This window comes from Pocillopora damicornis, chromosome 3 (assembly GCF_964200805.1).
Source record: "Pocillopora damicornis chromosome 3, jaPocDami1.2, whole genome shotgun sequence".
Classification (NCBI taxonomy): domain Eukaryota; kingdom Metazoa; phylum Cnidaria; class Anthozoa; order Scleractinia; family Pocilloporidae; genus Pocillopora; species Pocillopora damicornis.
The window spans coordinates 7,045,443-7,065,440 of NC_142672.1; the positions used below are offsets into that span (position 1 = coordinate 7,045,443).

The window sequence follows — 19,998 nt, forward strand, 5'->3', positions numbered from 1 at the left end:
ATACCATTAGTTCTAGTAGAGAGTTACCATGAGAGGTAAATCATTGTAATCCTTAATCAATGTAAGCAACGATGCATACCACGTGAAGTGACGAATCAAAAACTCTACTTTCCATCGTATAACCGACGATTCTCAATACCAACACAAGTTCTCCATGTACTAGAATGACGAAAACTATCCGAAAAAACTAGCCTGTGAGTAACCCCTTGTTAATGCCTTGATAATGTCTTTAGCAAGCTGAATACATACTGTTTGCATAAACTGTCCGACTAGTTTTCTGGCATGAATTTCTTGTCCTTGTCCCATAGATATAGCACGGCAATCTGTATTTGAAAATGAAAATAGATTGGTTTTAGGACATTACAACCAAATTCATAGTTCTTACTCTAAAAGTTATCCAGTCAAGAGAGGACCAGTCTTTCTCCCTATTAAAAAGGCAGTCCGGCCCAAGTTATTTTAAGACTCTAGGTGATAGTGACTGGTCTTCCCTGGAAGGATGGTACATTAACTTCGCGCATTGTAAACTGATGTTCTGTTGAAAAAATCCCGACATCGCATCAAATGTCAATCTTAGAATAACTCGCGTAAACGGGCTATTGGTTACTTCCAGATCCTCCCTGGATTCCCAAAAACGCAAGTGGGAAGTGGAGAGTGGAAGTGGGGAAGTCGATCTCGTTCCTAAATCTTCGCTTGGTTTGATGCAAGTAACAAGTAAATCAACGATATCATCAAATTCTTTGCTAATAAAAATCTCCTTGTCTCATTCATTTCTTACCGAACTTGTGTCTTTTGGCCAAGTTCTCAATGAGACTTGTCGGATCTGAGCCCATGGACAGGAAGTTGATCAGCGGTGTTTTGTTGTCACTCTCTTCCCAAGTCTTCTCCAAATCGAGAATAACGTTCTCAGCGTAGTTGGATCCCATCGACTCGGCGATGTACTTACGCGCCTGCGCCATGGTTCGGTCGGGACACCAAGACCTAATTATTTAAATCAAAGTCATGAAAACCATAATCCGTTAGTATCAGCTTGTGTAAATACAAAATATTTCGCATACAGTGCAAACAAATAACCAAGCGATGATCAAGAAGACCAATAAAACTTCGCTCCAAGCAAGTGCTTTGGTAGCTTAGTTATAAGTAGCACTTAATTGGTAACTGAGGGGCGGTTTCGTTCGACGCCCAAAGTTTCCGTCGCCCAGAGCTGAAATTTCTGTAAATACCTTAATTGCATTCTCCCAATTTGTATCCAATTCTTTAATTACCATCCACAGGACAAATGTGATATATATTTAAAATATTTTTCCCTTTTGTCTGTTTTTTTTTTATTTAGGATTTTTTTGTTTTTTAAAGAGCCGTGTTTTCGATGATGAAGTTAATCTTCTCAAAGAATGCTTAATTCGTAGGATAATACCAAACCTGATAAGCAGGAGTTTCCTAAACGTGTCCAACGAGTTGGCATATCCATCGGGAATGTCGGCCTCTTCAGGCGCATCCTTGTCAAACCAGTTTTTCCACTGTTTTTCGTTACGAGCAATCTGAGAGTTAACAAATTTGCACTAATGAAATTGTGGACGTCAGTAAAATAGAAACGTTCTTAGTTTCCTCATTCTGACGCAGCGGGTCGAACATGTTGGCGTTTAACTACTGAAAACGTCTGGAAAATGAAGAGTCGCTAAAAAAATAGATTTGGGAAGCAAGAACCGAAATTTGTAAAAACTGGACACAATTTTAGTCGATTGTTATGCTTGAATTTCAAGGTGGGCGCCATTTTGGATCGTTTGACGTGACAGGGCTACACTGTTATCATCAATACAAGAAGCAAAAAATTGTCAAGACTTGCTTTGATTTTTTTCTCTGACTGAAAACTTAATACGCATTCGTGCCCAAAATTTGTTCCACTAATAAACACGTGGATTGCAAATAATCAACTTGAAAACTTAAGCTAAATGTCTCACTATGACCCAAGTAAAGAACCTGCAAATGGATTCATACCTGATTCAATATGTCTGAGAATTGCGGCAGTTTACTGAGTTCAACCAAGTTCAACCAGGTCATATCTGTAATCCATCTACAAGGCTTTGGCTGGACAGCTTTCAGGTCCAAAGAAGCTCCACCTTTGATAAGTGTCATGAATTCGCTGTGTTTCACCTGCGGAATGCAATCACCAGTTACGAAAAAACATTCGCCTGGCCTTTTCCAGCAACCTTGCTTAATTTAAGGGGAAGCTAAAACTTTAAGAGACATTCCCTCAGATTTTCATACCCTACTCAGTCCCTCGTGGAAGTTTCCACATCGTTATCAGATACATAAATTTTCCTATTCTAAAGCTCGTGACGAATGTGTATGAATATCTTCCTTTACAAAATTTCCGAATTGGATTTCTAGTGCTCTGATTGGTTCACTCATCTCCGGTTATCATATTTCGAGTCACGTTATATGGAAATGTATTGCGCCAAATGTTGCGGAAGTGGAAAAAGGCTCCAAATATCCAAACGTCCATGAATTATTACAATGTGATATATATAACGCGCGCTCATGGAATAATTGTTAATTTCTCGACGGTCGAGCTCAAAATATACCATCCGCCTGACTCTCATTAAAGGACACTGTAAGCATTGTAACAGGACGCTCATCACATAGAAACCTAGTCTTGAATATTATACCTTACTATCTTAAATCCTTACAACCCTTTTCTTAATTGTTTACGCAAGGCTATTATATACCGAAAAGCCCTCCACAGCTGAAATCGAAATCAGTACATTATTGGGTCGGACGCGACAAAAAGAGACAAAGAAGCACTTTTTCAAGTTAAATACTACTGACCTTCTTATTCTGTAGATCAATCTTGAGAGCGAGGAGAAGCGTAAACAGAAACTTGTGATTCTCATACAGACCACGGCACGAGTACCTCCACACTTCGTAGGTCAAGTAATCTATAATGTTGTGTATCCTCTTTGAGGTAATGGGGGATGGTTGAGACCTGAAAAAAAATAACCCCATTGTGAGTTGCCATTTGTACCTCAACCACAACTGATCATGAGTCTCTTAAGACACTCGAAAGTTTTAGATAAACGGCCTACTGCGCATTTTATGAAATCAGATTCTCACCTCGCCATGGCGTTGTCGAACAGTCCCAGAAATTGCTTGAGTGAGGTCTGGTACATACAATTCACCATACTCATTTCGACAATCAAGAAGTATAAGATACTGCCACGAGTGGCCACTGAAACATGAGAAACGAAATCAAATATGTTACATTGTCCATACACACTCAAACTTGCAAATGACTAGATAAGATAGAATTAAGTAACGCATAACAATTTTGGCCGCTAAAATGTGTAGAGAACCATTCACTGCAAAACGAAAGTCCTCATTTAGCTTGCAATTTGAGAGGAAAATATTCAAGAAAATGTCGCTGAATGGTTTGTTCCTTCAATAATCCAATGAATTAAAACAAAGAGAACAAAAAAAGAAATCATCAAATTCTCTCTCGCTGTAATTTCTAAATTCTCCAACTGCATGGACATTGGTTCCTGTTACTCACCAGGCCTAAACTCTTCTCGTGCGCCGTTGATCTTGATCTCTGTGTCAGCGGCAACAACAAGCTTTTGACTGACTTCTTCTGCTGTGGCCTTTGTTGTGCTAAGGACCTCAATCAGTGATTCGTCATCCACAAGAGAACCCTAACATGAAATCAGATCAAGTGATGTAAACAACACGACACGAATCGTCAAATGTACTTGCTTTGGTGATAAAACTGAACCAAAACCTGTGCTTTAAAGCGTTCCCTGGATGAGTGATTGCCACAGCGAGATTCAACGTGGTAAACATGTGTTGGTGTTAGTTATACAACTGAACTCAAGAACTGAGCCCAAACTTTGCCCTGTCGCTTAATAGCTGCAAAGAGAGCCAGCGTATTATAGGGAAACATTCACGTTTACCATTCAACAAAAACGAATGACTAAGGTAAACAACAATAAATAATAATTCACACCTGAGTGCTTGTAAGTCTGTAGAGCAAATTATCTTCCAATTCTTTCATCTTCCTCTTGTTAGAAGCCACGTCCTCCATGAGTTTCGTTCGCTCAGCTTCCAATTCCTAGAGATCCGTGATAACACTTACATTACATTCCCAATATTCAACTTTAAACACTATGAGTTGGGTGACAATTACCTGGAAGAAATTTCTTTTTTTAGGCTTCCTTTTAGAAGGGAAAGGGGACAACTTACGTTTTTTTTCCGAAGTAACGGAGTCTAAAATGCAGAATGGACAAAAAGGCTAAACTCGAGTTCTAAGGAAAGGCAACTTACCGCTTTCTCAGTAAGGATGACGCGACCAAGCAACTGATCTTCCAAGCCCTTCATAGTTACAGTAAAGTCAATAATGGACGTCCGAGCACTTATCTGTTAACAAAGCATACGAATAAGGAAAATCAACGTATGTACGTGGAAAATATAATTCTTTTATTATCGAATTGTTGACAAAATAAAAATAGAGGAACGGCTGAGGTATTCATTTTAGCTGAACAGTGTTCCTAGGAACGTTCCTATACAAAGTCTTAAAATAACGAGTGACTGACTGACCCTTCACCCTTATGATGTTGCATATATGTATTACATTAATCAGATAGGATCTTAAGTTGGAAGTGTTTAGGTTTTTACGCATATTTAGGTTTTTAAGAATTACTTTGTATTTAATGTTAGTTTTAACACCAACACAAGCTTTTGAGCTTTACTCCCCGTAGTGTTAAAAGTTTTTTTATGTACCGTAATTCATATTAAATTCTTTTCAAACGTATTCTGAAAAGGATATCGCTTATGTGAGATCAAGTACCCAAATTTTAGTGAGTTAATTTCCGGGTGCATTTTGTAACTGACAGCAGTCACTCACCTCAGGAGTGTATGCAGGGTTAGAGAGTTTCGTCGTGATGTATAACATAAAGCCTTTCATGACATCAATCTCTTTGTCTCCAACTTTCACTTTTAGCGTGCTTCCAGTTTTGATGAAATTTTTCTCCAACACGTTATCCAAAGCTGGGTCCAGTTCTTCGCCCACGTCCTCGATGAGCATTGGTCTTCCCAACGATAAGCTGTCTTCGAGATGATTTCGGAAATACTTGTGGTTGAGGGAGGTCAACTGTCAAGAGAAAAATCACTAGGCTGTAACAGCGGGTTACTTTTGGGTGAGAACAATTCTCAAACTACAATCGTACTCCTTCAAGGCTATAAAATTCCATGACTCTCCAAAATCTTTACCAGAAATATTTTAATTTTTTTCCAAATTCAAAGATTGATCGATAATTCAGCTTAGAACCATTGCCCTACAGTATTTTTGCTTTCGAGTTCTTACAAAGATCATTTTCAGCTATTTATCTTTACTTTCCACAATGCAAATTAAATTTCAATGTTTTTGTACTTTTTCCACGACCCGTTAAAACCCTGAAGTAGTCACCTTTCTTTAGTGATTTCGCCGAAACATATCAAGTCCTCTCACCTGTAACTGACTATCCTTTTCCCTGTTTTTAATCCAAGCTTTCCCTTGGCCTTGTGGATCTATCAGCAGAGGGAAGCGCGTTGCCTTGGTAACGATGATACCATTTTGCACCGAGAGTTCATCGTTTGGTAAACCTTGAAGGTTCCATTCTCCCACCTAAAAGAGGAAAATACGTTAGACCTTATCGATAGGTTTGCTGGATGAAAATAAAACCGTAGCATTTTTCAGTCCTGGCTTGATGGTACCGGCTTAAGAGCAGAGGACATTCAATAGAATGAAAGATGGTTCTTTGATAGTTGCATTACGTTATTGAGTTGCGAAGGATTACTTTTCGCGACGTTCTGATCGTTGTACTGCTAAATTTTTGTAAGGCGATGAGGTAAATTGATTACGTGTTGTTATATACACAGCAGGTTTGTTAACTGCTACGTGTGTGTTTTGCCCTACTTTCATTGGTTAATAACAATCCCTAATATTCCAGCAACAAGGCTTTGGTCTCTCGATTATACCACTTTGTTCTCAATCAGTTATGCTTCTTGGCGGTAAACTTCATGGCGGTTAAACGTTCTGTTATCTACTGTCTTTTCTCCTGTTTCGCTACGTTGCATTGTTTTGCGCTGTGGTGTGGTGTGATTTTAGCATTGTTCCGTTTCTAACTGTTTATATCTTACCGTCGCTGCATCAACCAGCATGGCCGTGACATTCAGATTGGCGGTGAAGGGGATCTTGCGTGACTTCATGTCCTTTTGCCATTTCCCCATCAACATATCTCGGAACTCTTGGTTAAAGGGACCAGAGTAGGAAAGGAATCCGGTACAAAGCAACACATCGCCGACCAGTCTGTGAAAAAATAACATGCTTACTAAATTGGACACAAGACGGCATTTCTTCGACAAACTTTTCCCTCGATAATTTTTTCCCTAGCAAGTCCCCTCGTCGAAAAAAATGACTGCCACTTTTAGAGCATCATGAACAGAGTTTCAATTCTCGTGTAATAGACCCCCAAACGTATTCCTGGCTCGTATCTGGGACTATCGCACCTGCGCTTGACTAACATAATTATTAAGAACTTCAGTAAGGAATTCGGAAGTCGGTACAGGTTTTTGAAACAATTAAAAATCAACAAACGTATCGAATATCAGGTTTCCTTTACCTTCCAATCTGAGCCTCAAACTCTTTGCTCTGTTCAGTCCATCTTTCCTTCTCTCCTCCTAATCCACCAATCAGAGTGGAGGCTGCCAACATCTTCCGTCGGCAAGTCTCTGCGTCATCCAGAAGATCCTGTTCAAAACGAGATAAAGCAGTTTCCTCTCAAATTTAGACTTTAAAACAACTAAGCTTCTTTCTATACAAAATCAAAATCTTGGAATTAGTACAACAAGAAGTGAAGATAAAGCTTTCAAGAAATTTGATCATTACTCGAGCTGATGTCATTTGCAGCAGTCTTTTGAAAATGTTTTCGCTCTTGGTCAAAAGGACTTTCTCATCTTAAGGCAAACTGCTTGAGTGTTAAAAGTTTCTCTTCCCTTTTGTTCAACTTTACAGTGTTAGGGTGAATTTCTTGACAATTCAGAAACACTTTTCTGTTTTAAAAAAATCACTGATCTTAGTAAAATCAGACGCAGTGGAGAAGCACTCAACTAAGTAAACACATCAATTACATTTCCTGGTTCCCTTTCTTTTCTTACATTCCATTAATTATAGCTAAATGGGACGTAACAGTGAAGTGCCTAACTTAACTCAGACCCGAAAAGTCCTTTTAGCGTGAGCAAATATTACCTGTTTTTCTTGCACTGCCTTGTCATATAAAGCCTGTACTTTATCCAGCTCAGCCTGTTTGGCGTCCAGTTGCGCCTGCGCCACATTCAGGTCATTTTGGGCCACGCTCAGTTTGGCCTCTTGGATTGTTAAGTTTGCCTGTAAGCCAAAGGTTGGCGGAAAATTAGTGACTAAAAGATAACAAGTAAAGTATAAAAACAAGACTAAATCCAGTTGCTGCAGGAGCTAATCTCCGTATGCGGAGCGGAAGCGACTACGAGTGCTACTCCTTCTTGATTGGGCATTGGTCAATTGCAGGTCATCTCCAAACTGTTCGTCAGGTTTCTCTGACAGCTGGCAGGCGGTACCAATTCAAGCTCCTCAGTGAAGTGTTTTGCTCCCAAACAGATCACTGTGAGTGGCCGAGCGAGTACTCAAACAGGACCATTTTGATCCTTCGAAGAAAATGGATTGGTCCTCTAGCGGACAGCAAGGCTTATGTTATAGGTAATGTTATCGTTCATCGTGGTTCAGTTATAGATTAAGGCTTCTTTTGAGGAAAATTCTGTTCTGAATCTCCACCACATCAGCTTTTGTTTCTTGAGTGATTCTCACCGATGACAATATTGATACAGGAAAGAAATTTACCTTAAGTGGGAGAACTTCTTTATTGATTCCAAAGAAAGTTGACATAGCATTCGTCCAGGAGCAAAGACCAGCTACATCCCCGCAAACCTGTTTACGGAATGTTCAACAATGCTTAATTCAATAGCCTTTGAATTATTCTCTAGAATCTCATTTACCTAGAACTTCAGTATAGTGACAAAGACCCAGGAACTGGTCTTTCACGACTATTATGTGTAGCCACAAGTACACTAAATTTCATTCCTTACACAAGAAGCTACAGAAGAATTTTCAGCCGTTACGAACCCGTTTAGCGGTTTCCATATTATAATCTTCCATTTCCAAATAAGGAGCTAAGAGTTCGACCATTTCGTCGTTGATTGTGTCTTTCGGAAACGCTTGTAGCGACTGCAGGAAGTTTGACTGACTCATTGTCTGAAATAAAGAAACATTTTATGAGCATTCGTGTCCTCGTAGGACAGTATTCTAAGAAAGGGAAGAAAGATTCCCTTTTTAAAAAAACAAACACGCTAAATTTTATCGTGATCACGAAGTTACAGAGTGATTTAAAATAAACAAAAGAAATTCATGTGACACCCCTGGTACACGAAAGTGTGACTACCAAGCAGAGTACTACTTTATTAAAGGTGATCGATTCAGAGTTCACAGAAATCACCTTTTTCACTCCTGACAATAGATTATGTCCTTCAAAGAAACCTAGGTGGCGATGTAATTCCAATCGCCAAAACAAAAGTAAAGTCTGCAACTTACCCAACGCACAACTCGTTGCAATTATAACTCTTCTGAAGGTCAAATAAAACTCGAGTATTTTCCAGTGTCTTAGGACCCTCACATTTTCCGTAAGCTTTAAGGCAAAAGAGCCTGATTCGTATCCAAATAAAAGCCTTTCATCATTACCTTCAATGACTCGGCCCATGATGGCTTCACAGAGTTCCTCTCAGCATCAAACGCCACTGGATCAATCCTCTTTCGAAACAAGATCAAAACGCAGTCCATAATGCGCATGATCAAATGGGGCGGTTTAGGAAGCTTCCGGACCGTGGCGATATGGCTGGCTTTGATGGTCTGGTGAATAATGTAAGGGAGGCAGTTAAGCACACTCGTGAACTGATACAAAAAAATCAACAAGCTCACTCACCTGTAAGGCAGCCTCTGCCTCTTCCAGCGCTGGTCTAGCAGCTTCCAGTTTTTCTTCAGCAACTGCTTTGTCAGCCTGAGAAAATATAAACGATAGAAAGTTATACAAGTAAGTATTATCTTCAGCTCCGAGAGTGCAATACTTCATTCAGGTAATGCAAGATAATAAATCATGATAGCAAGGAAAAGTCCTAAAAATTTTGTTTGTGGGAAAAAAAAAGTATGAGCCCACGGAACTTGAGCACCAGCCAGTTCCGATTTTACAATAGGTTGCCCAACCTACAGTGCTACGGTTATTTATTATCATTATGTGTGAAAGACAGTCCTGTATATTGCTTAGGTAAGCAGAGTCCAACGCATTCTGTCAGGAGATAAATATTGGTTAGGAAAGATGGTCAATTTTAAATTCCAAATAAGAAGCTTTTAAACATTCGGAAAGAGCGATAGATAATGGTCAAAGTAACAAAGATTATCATTCCTTTCATTCAAGATTTTTAAAAACCTCTCATCTTACAGCGATGTCGTCGACAATAGCTTGTGCTTTGTCTTTGACTTTCTGGACTTGAGCTTTAACTTTTTCAGCTGCTTGTGCTTTGACTGTAACCTCTTTTAACACCTAGCAGGCATAGAAAGATGAAGTCGTGAGTAATTGTATTCTTGCGCTTAAAATCATCTCAGCTCGTCTGTCCAAACAAAGTGACACATCGTCATCTTCACAATAACGCAAGCACTAAAAACTCTTGCACGATAAATGAATCATATAAACTCATGGACATCAGCGGACTAAGCCTACTACATCAGCTGAATCTCTTCATGACAAGAGCAAATACTCTCAAAACAAACGACCTTACCAAGTCGGCCTTCTCGGACGCCACAGCGAGTTCTTTTTCTTTCACAGCCAACTCTTTGGACAGCTGCGCTACTGATTCACTAGCTTCCATGAGTTTAGCTAAGCCTGTATTCATCCTTCTTGCCAACTCGCCTATCTCCTCTCGTTTCTCGCTGTATATCGTCTTGTACCCGTTTATGAAAGAGAGATACGATTTTGGAGTGACGTGTGTCGCTCGACGGTATCTACAAAAAAGAAACAAACGTAAGTATTTGTGAGAAAAAAAAAAACAAAAAACAAAAACAAAACAAGAAAAAAACAAGAAAACAACAAAGGTTTAGTTATCAATATCAAAGAAGTTATAGTAGAATAATTTAAGTCGTTTTATGCGTACTATAAGGGGCACCACGAAATTCACAGTTTAGCAGGAAATGGTAAGAGCAAACCATGAAAGAAACTGGAAGATTCTGCATGCAAAAGATCGATACAGATTCCAAACGACTATTTGAGAATTACAGACCAATAAATTACCTCATTTACACCAACAAAACATGTTTAATAAAACCGGGTTTTAATGATTGAAAATCAGAAAGAGAGATAGCAAAACTGACTTTTCCATAGGTTTCAAGTTGTCACTAAATTTTATTCTTAAGGTGATGAATTTGAAGTCGAAAATCATCGCTTTAAGCAGCTTTTATAAAGAAAATATATTTCAACCGTGTTTAACAAAGTAGCTTTTAAACATGTTTGTGCTTTGGCGTGATAGGGGTATAAATCTGTCAAGATTAAAGAGCCGTGGTGTAACTCCATATTATCATAGAAAACGCCGCTAGCCGAAGCTTAAGGCGTATAAAGGTAAATCCAATTCGCACCACTTAACTCCCTAGCTGCGGAAGTGCCACGTTTTGCTTACATTACTTTCTACCTCGTCGTCATGTTCATATATATACTGTTGATCAGATTTAGCACTCTAACCTTTGGAAGTAATCTGTGCAGCTTATGGCGACACCGTCATGGAATATTCCCATGGCCTGCACCACTTGCTTTTTGACCTCCTCCGCACACACAATTTCAAAGTTTGATAGGAAATGGTGTGCCACCGCAATCAACGCATCTTTAGGCCAGCGGCTGAACCAGTCCATTGTGCAGCCACTGATAAGACCTGGAAATTTCAGGGATCTGTTTCGGAATTTCTCCCCGACCTATGAAGAATAAAATAACACCACAACCAAATTAAGATTAATGGTTTTTCCGTCAGCGTCTTTTTAGTTTTGTTATTTTCATTCGAGCCTCGCAAGCATTAGAGAATTAAAGTGGGTTATGCTTGGAAAACCCATCTTACTCCCTCCGCTAATAAAGTTAGTGCCATACGAAACCATTTGCCATCTAGTCACTTGCGCTTTCTCCAGCGTTCGGCCAATCACACATATTTATGTCACGCTTTGATTAGTTTCCTGTTGTATTTTCCTTTGTTCTGATTGGCTATTCTGATTTTTTAACGAAGTCCAATAGAAAAGCGCCCAAACACCAGACAGAACGCAAAAAACGCTTACCGGTGAAAAGCACAGTACCACATGTAGGTTATGCTTCGCACGCGTCAAAAAATAGTCGTACAGATTTTCTCCGGTGGGTGGTCGTCTTGGAAACTCTTTCTTCATCACAGGAATCAGCTCGCTGCAGATTTCGTCAATCTCATCACGAGCGAACAGATTTGAGATTTCTCCTGAGGACAATAAGTTATTGAGGTACTCGAGGAAGCCCTCTTCCTTGATTTCCTGGTCAGTGAAGATGAAGGTTATCCCTTGGCCCTGCATTCCTGCCACTCTGTACAGATACTTTAAGTCCTCCATTAGATTGGTGGAACTGTAAGACCTGAAAAATATTGGGAAAAGATCAGGGTAAAGTCTGTACTCGAGCCAAGCAGCCCAACCTCCCGAGCTTATCCCGGTTTCCATGTAGCATAAAGCAACTGGGAGTGTTACTACTTCCCCCTGGATGGGATGCTAGTGAAACGCAAGGTAAACCTCCCAGCATTTTATCAATCTTCTATAGCACCTGTACCCATTTATACTCCTAGGTGGAGAGTGGCACTGTGAAAGTAAAGTGTTTTCCTCGAGAACACAATGAGCCGGCCAGGATTTGAATCCGGACTTCTTTCCCAGAGTCCAGTGCATGTGTTTGGAAATAACTGCATTGATGGACCAGTCAGTGACGTTTTGTTTATTTCAATGTCATCCTATGTGGACACCGACCGACTGACATTTAAGTTGGACTGACTTACACAAAACAATTACTGGTAAACTAAAGGTACCACGGATACACTCATTGCATATTGCCTGCTTAGGGAGAAAAGAATACTGATGATGTATTAATGAATACATGGCGGAAACACGGAATGCGTAATTATCAGGTTTACCAACTCAATCATCAAATTACCGACTAAAATTGCATAACGCAAAGAGAGATATGACTTTATGGCTTACTTAAAGATGCAATTCAAAAAATCAAACATTACCTGGTTAATGTAATCTGGAATGTCTTGTAACCGGCGATGAATGACGCCAAACGAGTCAAGCTTTGTTTCCCTGAACCTCCAACACCCACAAGAAGGGCGTTTCCCCGCGGGGTACGAATAATACGGGACACCTTAGAGGGAATAAAAAAAAGTATCAAAGGAGTTTTGGATGTTCTTCTATGCACATATGCATACTGATGTAAGGATTTAAAGGATTAAGGTAGGACTAGGATGGTTAGGATTAACACGAATTGCAACTCTGAAAACTTTAAAAACTGTGAGCTATGTTTTCGAGATGGTAAAGATAAACTGATGGACAAACTCCTATAAATTGATTAACTTGGTGTTCTTCCAAGAGCCTTTAAAATCAAGGATCGTTACAAACCCGCATGAGATGAATCATGGCGTCTCTGAAGAACACCAAGTCCATTCCTGCTCCTCTGATGCTCTCATTGTACTGCTCCAGGTAAAACTGTAGTCTTTCTTCAAGACCTTCAAACGATGGGATCTTCACAAAAATAGATAAAAGCAATGAGAAAAATTCAAAACAAAAATAACACACACCACAATTCAATGGAAACAAAAGTTTGGAATATCCTCTGCCAGTATCATTTACAATAAACCCTACCCAAAAAAGGGTTTGCAACAGCAACGGAAATACAGCTTAAAGGAATTATGTGTTTACCAGTTCATAGACCTTTGGAGTTTCAAAATCGGCGTCCTCAGGTTCGTCTCCTGTGGCTTCTGGTGCATCCCTATGTAATTTCAATTAATGAGTAAAATTTAAAAATGATTTTTTAAATAACAAAACAGTGGAAACAACTTGTGACTACGATATAGTGTCTAATGCAATCAACCCATGAAATAAAGCAAACTACACGGGAAGAGTGTTGTTGAGGCTCTATTGAAATAGTTTCTTCGCTGTCTTCTGTCTTTACACTTTATGCTCTTACAGTGAGGTACTATTCTCCCCTCCCCTCCCCACCCCCCTCCCCTCCACAACTTAACGACTTCACTAGAGAAATCTTGTCATTAAGTTTCCAAATGAAAATTTTTAGTAGAAAAGAAAAGGAAGTGGCAATTCGACAAGGGAAGTGCTAATCCATAAAACACAACTGAGGAATAAACCTTAAAAAGTCCACAAGATACGGCATGTTTTCAGTCATGGCTTGCATGTCTTCTCCCAATTCTTCGCCGATGACTCGTTTCATCGTCTTCTCAAACCAGTCTTTGTCAGGCTGATTTGTGAAACGGTCGGAAATTACTCGGATGCATTCGTGCTTCCATAAGGCCATTAAGGCCTCCTGGGTCGATACTACTTCGGAGACGCAGTAAAGGATGCCTTGCCAAATCCTGGACAAGTCTCGCAAGTTAAAGATGTAATGAAACTTGGCTGGCGTAGGAAGCATTTTAATCTAACGTTGAAATAAAAGACAAGGTTACTTAAAAGGGGACGAGGACACCTGCTGTGGTATGAAGGGGCTTATTGCATGACTGTTAAAAACGGAGTTATATCCGTGTTAAGTAAGACAAGATAATTAAAATTAAACCAGATAGAGCTTGAAGACTGGAGAGAACGAACGAAAGAACCCACCACGGAATAAAATAATAAAAGAAGCAACGTCAATACCTTGGTAAGTTGCCATAGCCTACGAGTGCAAGGCACGAGGTTCCTCGCTAATTCTTGCACGATACTTGGAAAACCACGCTCGGAACAAAAATGTCCGGATCCAATTACACCTTGATAAAAAGGAAACATTCAATAAGAACAAAATTCGAAGAAAGTCAGGTTCGTGCGGATGATTTCACGAAATGAGAGATTTAGGAGCGCTCTCCGTTACAGGTAACGAAATTTTTAAATTGATTTTTTGCGTGGTTTCAAATAATTTCTTGGAAATTTGACAAAGATTTTTATCCTTCAGCGTAGATCAGAGCTTCTGACTCGATACCTAGTTACGATGGTGAAATAGAGAAGTAAAAATGTGGCCTCAATCGATCACTGTAAGCAACAGAAGCAAACCAAATAAAACTAGACGAAAAACAAGTTGAATTCCATACCAAATATCTTATCGATTGAGCTGTTACTCGGCAGAGTACAATTGAAAACACTGAACTGCCTCTTGAGTCTTTGTGGGATGTCATTTCGCCCTCCTCCTGGATGAATCATGGCAGCCAGGAACTGAATGTCCGCCAAGTTTGTGAAGTCACCGGGCTTCTCCAGGTTATAGAAACCTTTGGTCTCCATCACTTGACGAACTATTTCATTTGTTACCTGAGGAATTGCAACAACGGCTGTGAGTAGCAAAGGAAATATGGAATCGGGAAAAATAAATGTAACGTTAGGTTGCCTATCTGAACACCAAATGCTTGGTTCTAATGCCACAGAAGAAGCAAGAGCAGTGGTGGATCCGGACCTTGAGCTAGGGGGGGAACCCTGTTTTTTGTCGCTTGCCCTGCCGGCTTTTCTACCATCTGTGATTCTTTCTTTTTATACCCAAAATAACGGGGGAGGGAGGGGGACGGGCCTCCCGGGCCCCTCCCCTAGATCCGCCTCTGAAGAGGCACCAATAAAACACTCGCGATCATAGATTTCTTCTAAGATAAACAGCTGAGCTACAGAGAACTCGTTGACAAGGTAGGGCCCGCTTTGCCAACAATTCTACTCATCCACCTTGGAACGTCGAAAGAACGACACATATAACAAACGAAAGTAAAAACTTCATCAGCGCCAAGCAAAAACTGAGAGCTTCATGTCATATTCGTTTTTCTGCAGTGAGGGGATTCGTAATTTATGATCGCTCAACGAGATAACAATCATAGAGGAAATACGTTTGGAAATATATACAAACCTGATCACCCCATTCGTTGATAATCGGCATGTTAACATCGTCAATGAACACAGTCATCTTCTTGCCAGCTGGTGGTCCATATGTGTTTCCCATTCGCTTGTCCACGTAGCTCTCGATTGTTCTTTGGAACATCAAGGGAGTGGAGGCCGAAGAGAAGTTAAAGCTCTTGCTTAAATGTCTCTCAGGATCATATTTACCCATGTTGCCTTTGATCATGACTGTCTTAGCTGTACCTTGCTCTCCAATTAACAGAGCCGCCTAGTAGATGCAAAGAGAAGCTAATAATTTAACTTCGAAACTTCATCGCCAAGCTAAGTGAAAAATCGATTCACAACACTTATCACCAACTACGTGCCAAAAAATTGAGCAAAATATACTGCCGGGAACTTATCTTCAATGAAATGTAAATGTTAACATGTGCAAAAGGAAGAACATATCAAAAACCAAAACAAAACAGTATAAAACAAAAGGAAAAACAGGGACAAACAGAAACAGATAAGAAAAGTACAAACCTTTCCCTGGTTGGACACCACCTGAATGAGGTAATCAGTACGCACATTATCCACGTTTGGAACAAGAATAGACAGGAAATCAGGGCTATGATCCTTTGGATAAATGTACTCTTCCACTCGTGTATTCCAGTGTTCCCACTCACCTAGGGAAAATTTTTAGAAAAGTTTCGAACGAGTAGGTATGACCAATTGATAAAACCTCAACTCCACCGCGAGTGTTTTGCATTTTATGTGGCATTCGATTGAAATGAATCCCATGGTGGAAAGAGACACATTGACTCATTTCAGTGATAAACAGTACCTAACCACAAAAACGCATTCAGATCGTCTGTAGTACCTGGAAAGACGTAGGTCATCATTTTGGTTTTGTTTGTTTCTTGTTTTTTTGCTTGTTTGTTTGTTTGTTTTGTTCTGTTGGCTTGTTTGTCTCGATTGGAAAACAAGTGTTTAAGTAATATGGTACTGAAAAACCTCTCCAGCTTCTTCTTGATGTAAAATCCGAATTTGGTATGAATCAGTTACCTCCTTCGCTCACAAGAAACTCAAAAATGGTGTCCTGTGATCCTTCGGCAATAGGAGGTAAGTCAAGTTCAAAGTTTGTTCGGGCGAATTCCTCCATCTTCGCGCGATCGTCAAGCTCCAACAGAGCTCCCACACTCCACATGACACAGAAGATGTACAGCCGCTCCAGATGAGATGCGGACACATTCGAACCATCCTCTTTCCGGGGAATAAGCCCCTCGAGTAGGGTAATGGCCTAGTATTCAATCAAAAGCAACAAATAATGATAAGGGAATCGAAAGTGTAGGAAGCAATTTTCATCTGAATGTCGCAAGGTACGTGGGACAGAATAAGGTTTTTTTCTTATGAATAAAGGGGGCAAGTTTCTAAAGAAACTGTGGTGCTGCGTCGGTGGGAGCGTATAGCAGGTAATTTAGTGTTAACAACTGAATTGAAAACTTAAATTGGCCACCGTAAAGATTTTAAGGCTGACGTTTCGAGCGTTAGCCCTTAGTCAGAGCGATTTTTTTTCTTATGCTTGGTTCGAAGTGCCTAAAATGAAATTGTATATGAATGCCCTCGTAGGCACATGTACATGAAGAGAAGGAAAGAAGTGCAATGTTCAACAGAAAGTTTTTCAATCGCATCCACTCACTTTATCATGGGCTACGGCGCTTTGTTAAATTTCAGCTTGTAGTTTACGTTAAGTACGAACTGTTCTTGAACAAGATTTGGTGTTTGTAAAGAGTTCACTCACCTGTACAATGTAATTGTGCTCCAAAATATCCATCTTGAAGACGCAATTTTCTTGCACATGGCGCAAGATCTCGTCAAATGATTTGTCAAACAACCCCTTTAAGACCTCCGCCTCTTGTTCTGGTCGTTTGTTAAGCCATGCCTTTGCAATAGAAACCAAACAAGAACATAAAAAAAATGAAAATTAAAAATCTAAAATGATACTTAAAAGTCACAACTGGCACGACTGAAACCCCTTAACTTCTACCACTTCGTTATGTGACCCATTACAGGCAAGTGACCCGTCACGCAATCCTATCAAATGTCGACCTACTGGCAAATGTTTGGTCACATAATCCTCACCTGAAGCAAAGGTCTCCAGTCCAACCCAGATGAGCTCATGTACACCATACCGTTACGTGACACAGTAGCTGGTGATGCGTTGTCGATATTGTGAGGCTCAAAAATAATCTTGCACTGAGGTGACATGGGAATGCGATCGCCATTTGCCAGAGTCAAGGTCTTGTTATCGTCCAGTACACTGTTTAGATTTTCAATCCAGATGGCATCTACTGGTCCGTCTAACACGATCCAGATTCGCTCGCCTGGCGTGAACATAACAAAAGGTTTTGGGTTAAAACGTGGCAGAAGGATTTCCTAATGGAATTCTTTATGATGAGCTGGACATTGAGGTTGACAAGCTCAAACGCAACTTTCTGCTTTCTAGTCTAACAAAAAAAGTGACAAAAATTGAGGGACGGAATGATCTTCGCAGTTTAAAAGTGTGAATTGCAATAAAAACATGTTACGAAAAATTTGACTTGTTCAGTTTTTAGGCTTCTCTAGGCAATGTATCACTTTAGGAATTCATGGCTAAGATCCACTCACCATTTTCAAAGCATCAAATGAATTTCGGCTATGAACTATCGGCATGAGCACATTGACATTAACTTTTTGGAGCATGATTAATCTTATAGAAAGGGAAATCTTACTGTGACCCTATTGGGAATGAGTGTCCCAATTTTCAACTAAGAACTTCACAGCTAAAAACTAGGGATAACTGGTTAATTCTTTTGACAGCTCACAGACACCTTTCTTAGCACGAAGAGTCTTTCTCCATAAGGTAGAGAATATTCCATCTGTCCAGTCATTTGTGGCAACATCTAGCCGCCCAAACATCTGAGGAGCTGTAATAGCCTTGGGGTTCATTCTCATTTCCCTGTGGGGCGTGCCAGTGTCAGTCATCGCTTTCATCAACACGTGGATACACGCAGTTTTCCCAGCTCCACTTGGTCCCAGGACCATCATTCCGTGGCGCACCCGCTGGGTCTCAAATAACTGCAAGAGATATCAACAACATGTCAATTTTCTCATTCATCTGTTCAAGACAGTTGTTTTCCACGTTCGCTGTGCCTGAAAACGGCCCACTGGTAAAAAAAAAAACTGATAAAAAAACTGGTTCATCGCAAAATTCCCAAATTAAAGGATTAAAATAAAGCAATTAAAGTGTCCTTTCCGCGTTCAGCTTGCTGTGCTTTGCTTTTCTTTACCTCTTCCAAGTTTCTACCAGGAAAGCTTTTTTAGTGATGCAAGCTGTTTGGAAAGGGCGAGTTTGTCAATTTTCTCACGTCTATACATGTTAAAGGCGTGCCAATCGACACTACCTCACGCGTTTAAGAAAAATTCCTACCTGGATAAGTTTGAGTCTCCAAGATGGATGGTTGATGAGTCCAGCCTCTTCCACTTGATTTGCAATGGCTTGTTCTAACTCTGGGTAACCAGCTTTGTCTAACACAATGCCAGGGAAGAGATCGTTAATGAGACTAAGGAAGAGAGGCTCGTCTTCGTCGATCTGGAAAGAAAAGAGATCACATTAGGTTGAAGAAAAAAACAGTTTCAATTACACTAAGAAACGCCGGTTAAGGAATTTTACAAATTAAAGCTTTATTCAGTGTACCTTACTTTTATTTATTTTGAATCTTTCCCATTCTTTTCCTTTTTGGTTTATCTTCCATTCGGAGCCAACATTGTATGGTCCTTTTCGTTGTAAAAGTAATTTCGTTCGGCGCAAAAAAAGTTAAATTTTTTATCGTACTTATACGACGGGTGTCAAAAATCTCTTTCAAGGAGGACAATTTCTTCATGAAACAAACAAGCAAAAATACAAAAAAATCAGAAACTACAAAGAAGGAATAAATATTTTTGAATACATATTTGTGACAAGATCTCGTGTTGGGATGTACTATCAACTAAGGTACTGAGAACTGATCATGAAAGAATCCGCTTTCTCCTCACTAGAATATTGGAAAACAAAAGCTAAAATACAAAAGAATTCATTTTGACATTACAAATCACCATTATAAAGAGGAAGGAGAGTGATGGCCCCAACTTGAGAACCGTATTCCAACGTTTTTTCAGAGATTGTAGGAAAGGCTTACGTCACATTTAACGACCCGACTACAGCCATTAAAAACTTACTAGTTTAGAAAGGTTCATATCCCTCAGTACTCTCATCACAATTGTGTTCTCGCTGTCTCCAACACTCAACCGCTTAGCTGCGCCAAGGGTTCTCAAAACAGACAAAATGTTCCTCAAGCCAAAGTCATAATGAACCTGGAACAAAATACGGTATTGCACTGAGTGAAAGACACCATCATAGACATTTAGGCCGCATTCACATCAGTGGGTTTTCTTTCCTGCCAAGGGCACTATTCTGATAAGGGTGCTTTTCCTGACAAGGGTACTTTTCTTGACAAGGGCACTTTTCCAGACAGGGGCACTTTTTCTGACGAGGGCACAAGCCAAGTAAAAAGATGTCATATAATTCCATTTCTATATACAGTGTTCAGAAACATCACCTATGGGGAAAGTTCTTGTAAATTCCATGTATTTTATAGCCACTTCAGTTTGAACTGATCATAGACAAGACCCTAAAAATTACTGCTGTAAGATTATCGTGCTTTTTGTAAAAATGATAATGATGATGATGATGATAAGGAAAACTTGCTACTATAAATGTGGTG

At 39.9% G+C, this 19,998-nt stretch overlaps 1 protein-coding gene across 2 annotated transcripts in view; it reads right to left on the reverse strand.

Moving 5' to 3' along the window:
* LOC113673039 (dynein axonemal heavy chain 5) overlaps positions 1–19,998 on the reverse strand; it is a 49,273-nt gene that overhangs the window by 6,068 nt on the left and 23,207 nt on the right. For both annotated transcript variants that reach the window (XM_027189385.2, XM_089200206.1), the window contains 36 exons: positions 19,454–19,588; positions 18,666–18,827; positions 18,067–18,313; positions 17,339–17,580; positions 16,998–17,138; positions 16,262–16,496; positions 15,740–15,882; positions 15,228–15,485; positions 14,437–14,650; positions 14,009–14,118; positions 13,507–13,793; positions 13,064–13,133; positions 12,764–12,886; positions 12,379–12,509; positions 11,417–11,735; positions 10,839–11,065; positions 9,886–10,108; positions 9,549–9,650; positions 9,036–9,110; positions 8,795–8,962; positions 8,183–8,311; positions 7,901–7,987; positions 7,274–7,411; positions 6,648–6,775; positions 6,166–6,334; positions 5,495–5,650; positions 4,892–5,137; positions 4,312–4,404; positions 3,995–4,099; positions 3,545–3,683; positions 3,109–3,223; positions 2,824–2,980; positions 1,993–2,148; positions 1,417–1,535; positions 776–978; positions 250–323 (listed from right to left, as the gene is read on the reverse strand). In XM_027189385.2, the coding sequence (XP_027045186.2) occupies positions 250–323; positions 776–978; positions 1,417–1,535; positions 1,993–2,148; positions 2,824–2,980; positions 3,109–3,223; positions 3,545–3,683; positions 3,995–4,099; positions 4,312–4,404; positions 4,892–5,137; positions 5,495–5,650; positions 6,166–6,334; positions 6,648–6,775; positions 7,274–7,411; positions 7,901–7,987; positions 8,183–8,311; positions 8,795–8,962; positions 9,036–9,110; positions 9,549–9,650; positions 9,886–10,108; positions 10,839–11,065; positions 11,417–11,735; positions 12,379–12,509; positions 12,764–12,886; positions 13,064–13,133; positions 13,507–13,793; positions 14,009–14,118; positions 14,437–14,650; positions 15,228–15,485; positions 15,740–15,882; positions 16,262–16,496; positions 16,998–17,138; positions 17,339–17,580; positions 18,067–18,313; positions 18,666–18,827; positions 19,454–19,588 (5,826 nt within the window). The remainder of the gene's footprint in view (positions 1–249; positions 324–775; positions 979–1,416; positions 1,536–1,992; positions 2,149–2,823; positions 2,981–3,108; positions 3,224–3,544; positions 3,684–3,994; positions 4,100–4,311; positions 4,405–4,891; positions 5,138–5,494; positions 5,651–6,165; positions 6,335–6,647; positions 6,776–7,273; positions 7,412–7,900; positions 7,988–8,182; positions 8,312–8,794; positions 8,963–9,035; positions 9,111–9,548; positions 9,651–9,885; positions 10,109–10,838; positions 11,066–11,416; positions 11,736–12,378; positions 12,510–12,763; positions 12,887–13,063; positions 13,134–13,506; positions 13,794–14,008; positions 14,119–14,436; positions 14,651–15,227; positions 15,486–15,739; positions 15,883–16,261; positions 16,497–16,997; positions 17,139–17,338; positions 17,581–18,066; positions 18,314–18,665; positions 18,828–19,453; positions 19,589–19,998) is intronic.